General features: G+C 53.4%; 1 protein-coding gene across 1 annotated transcript; it reads right to left on the bottom strand.

The window, feature by feature from the left end:
• Positions 1-957: 957 nt before the first annotated feature.
• On the bottom strand, positions 958-1,654 carry LOC102005878 (RNA-binding protein NOB1-like; the record flags this gene model as incomplete). Its single annotated transcript, XM_005415224.2, has 2 exons — positions 1,371-1,654; positions 958-1,251 (listed from the first exon to the last, which is right to left on the bottom strand). Coding segments are annotated over exons 1-2 (357 nt in total), but the record flags the coding sequence as incomplete, so codon positions are not given.
• Positions 1,655-1,843: the final 189 nt, after the last annotated feature.

Genomic DNA, 1,843 nt, shown 5'->3' with positions numbered 1-1,843 from the left:
TTCTCCCAGCCCTCCAGTCCTTGGATTCCACGTGTAACAGTTTACACTGCCAGGGGTGGCCCATTCGGGACCGCTTCTGTCTCAGGAGCTATTCCTATTCCCCAATACATTTTCCTACTCTTAAACAACCATAACTGTAGTCTATGATGAAACAAAAAAATACTCGATGGCTTTGTAATAAATAATGGACAGGTTTTTTTGTGTGTTTTTTGAGACAGGGTCTTGCCACATGGCTCAGGCTGGCCTGGAACTCATAGATACTCCTGCCTCAGCCTCCCAAGTGCTAGGATTACAGGCATGTGCTACCACACCAGGCCAGTAGACAGTTTCTGAAGCATAAAAAATGTAAATCTGTGCTTAATATACAGTACATGCCAGCTGTTACTATTGTGTCCACCGCAAATGGACAACTGAACATTTCTCATTGTCACAGAAAGATTTCTTTTACAATAGCACAAGGTACAATAATAATATTGCCCACATTGCTTTTTTTTTGTACTGGGAATCAAACTCAAGACCTTGCGCTTGCCAGTCAGGTGCCTGTGTCGCTGAGCTATATCCCTGGCCCTACTCACATTTCCCTTTTCTTTTTTGGTACCAGGAATCAAACTTAGGACCTTGCACTTGCCAGGCAGGCGCTGTGCCACTGATCACATTTCTTAAAAAGTAAAAATCTCCCTCTAAATTCAAAAACATTTTGAAACCGCTGACTGTCTTTCCTGGAAGTCACTGCCTTGTTTCCTAACAAGAGAACTGTGACTCTTTCAGGTCTAATTAAGGCCTGAAAACACCATTCCCTGGTTTGAGACTGGACTCTATCCAAAACGGGTGGGGCGTGGTGCGCCTGTAATCCCAGCACTCGGGAGGCTGAGGCAGGAGGACTGCCGCGAGTTCAAAGCCAGTTTGGACTATGTAGTGAGAGCCTGCCTCAAAACAAACAAACAAAAACACACACACAACCATCACCCTAAGGAATCGAGGAAAAGTCACAGGTCTGGGTTCTTGGATTTGGGGGCGGGGGCAGTGCGGGAATCGCATCCAGGGCCTTCGGGAAGCGGGCAGGGGAACGCTGTACCACTGGGTTCCTTGCGCGCCGTCGGCCGCGTCCCGGCACTCACCCAGCCGCACGTACTCCGCCAGCGGCTCCCGGAAGCGCAGCGCGTAGGGCAGCACGGCCAGGCGCCGGCGCGTGGCCCGGTCCCGAATCTCGCTGACCACCTCCCGGACGGTGTAGATGTTCTTCCCGATGTCCTGCGGAGAGACCGGCCCAGCTCACAGTCGCCCGCACCACGCACCACGCCGATCGAGCGCGTGTGTCCCTCGGGGGCCGGCGGCCCAGACCACGCTCGCCCAGGCCGGATCCCTTGTACCTGCAGAGCCGCGTCCCGCAGGAAAGCCCCGGCGTCCGCCACAACGTGCTCCACCGGCGCCATGCTGGCTGGGAGGACGCAATGCGCGCATGCGCATGGAGCTTGCGCTCGCTCTACGTCTCCATCTAGGCCTCTGGGAACCTGGAATAGCGGCCACTATCTGCTGGCGCCCCCTGGCGGCTGCGTCGCAGTTCGAGACTGAGGGCTACCCATGCGCGTGCGCAGTAGCGTAGCCCAGACGGAAACGCGGGCGCCAGAAGGCAAATCTTTATGTTGGACAAAACGAGGAAATTCGCTTGAGCACCCTGTATTTAGCGCCTTACTTACTTTACTTTTATTATATTATTATCATTATTTTTTTTTAGGTAGGATCTTGCTGTGTTCAGGCTGGCTTCAAACTTACTATGGAGCCAGGCGTGGTGGTGCACGCCTGTAACCCCAGCACTTGGGAGGCTGAGGCAGGAGGGTCATCA

The sequence above is a fragment of the Chinchilla lanigera genome, unplaced genomic scaffold (genome assembly GCF_000276665.1).
Source record: "Chinchilla lanigera isolate Chin_1 unplaced genomic scaffold, ChiLan1.0 scaffold01701, whole genome shotgun sequence".
NCBI lineage: Eukaryota > Metazoa > Chordata > Mammalia > Rodentia > Chinchillidae > Chinchilla > Chinchilla lanigera.
The sequence above is the reverse complement of the archived record's forward strand: the minus strand, read 5'-3'. Positions and strand labels throughout refer to the sequence as shown.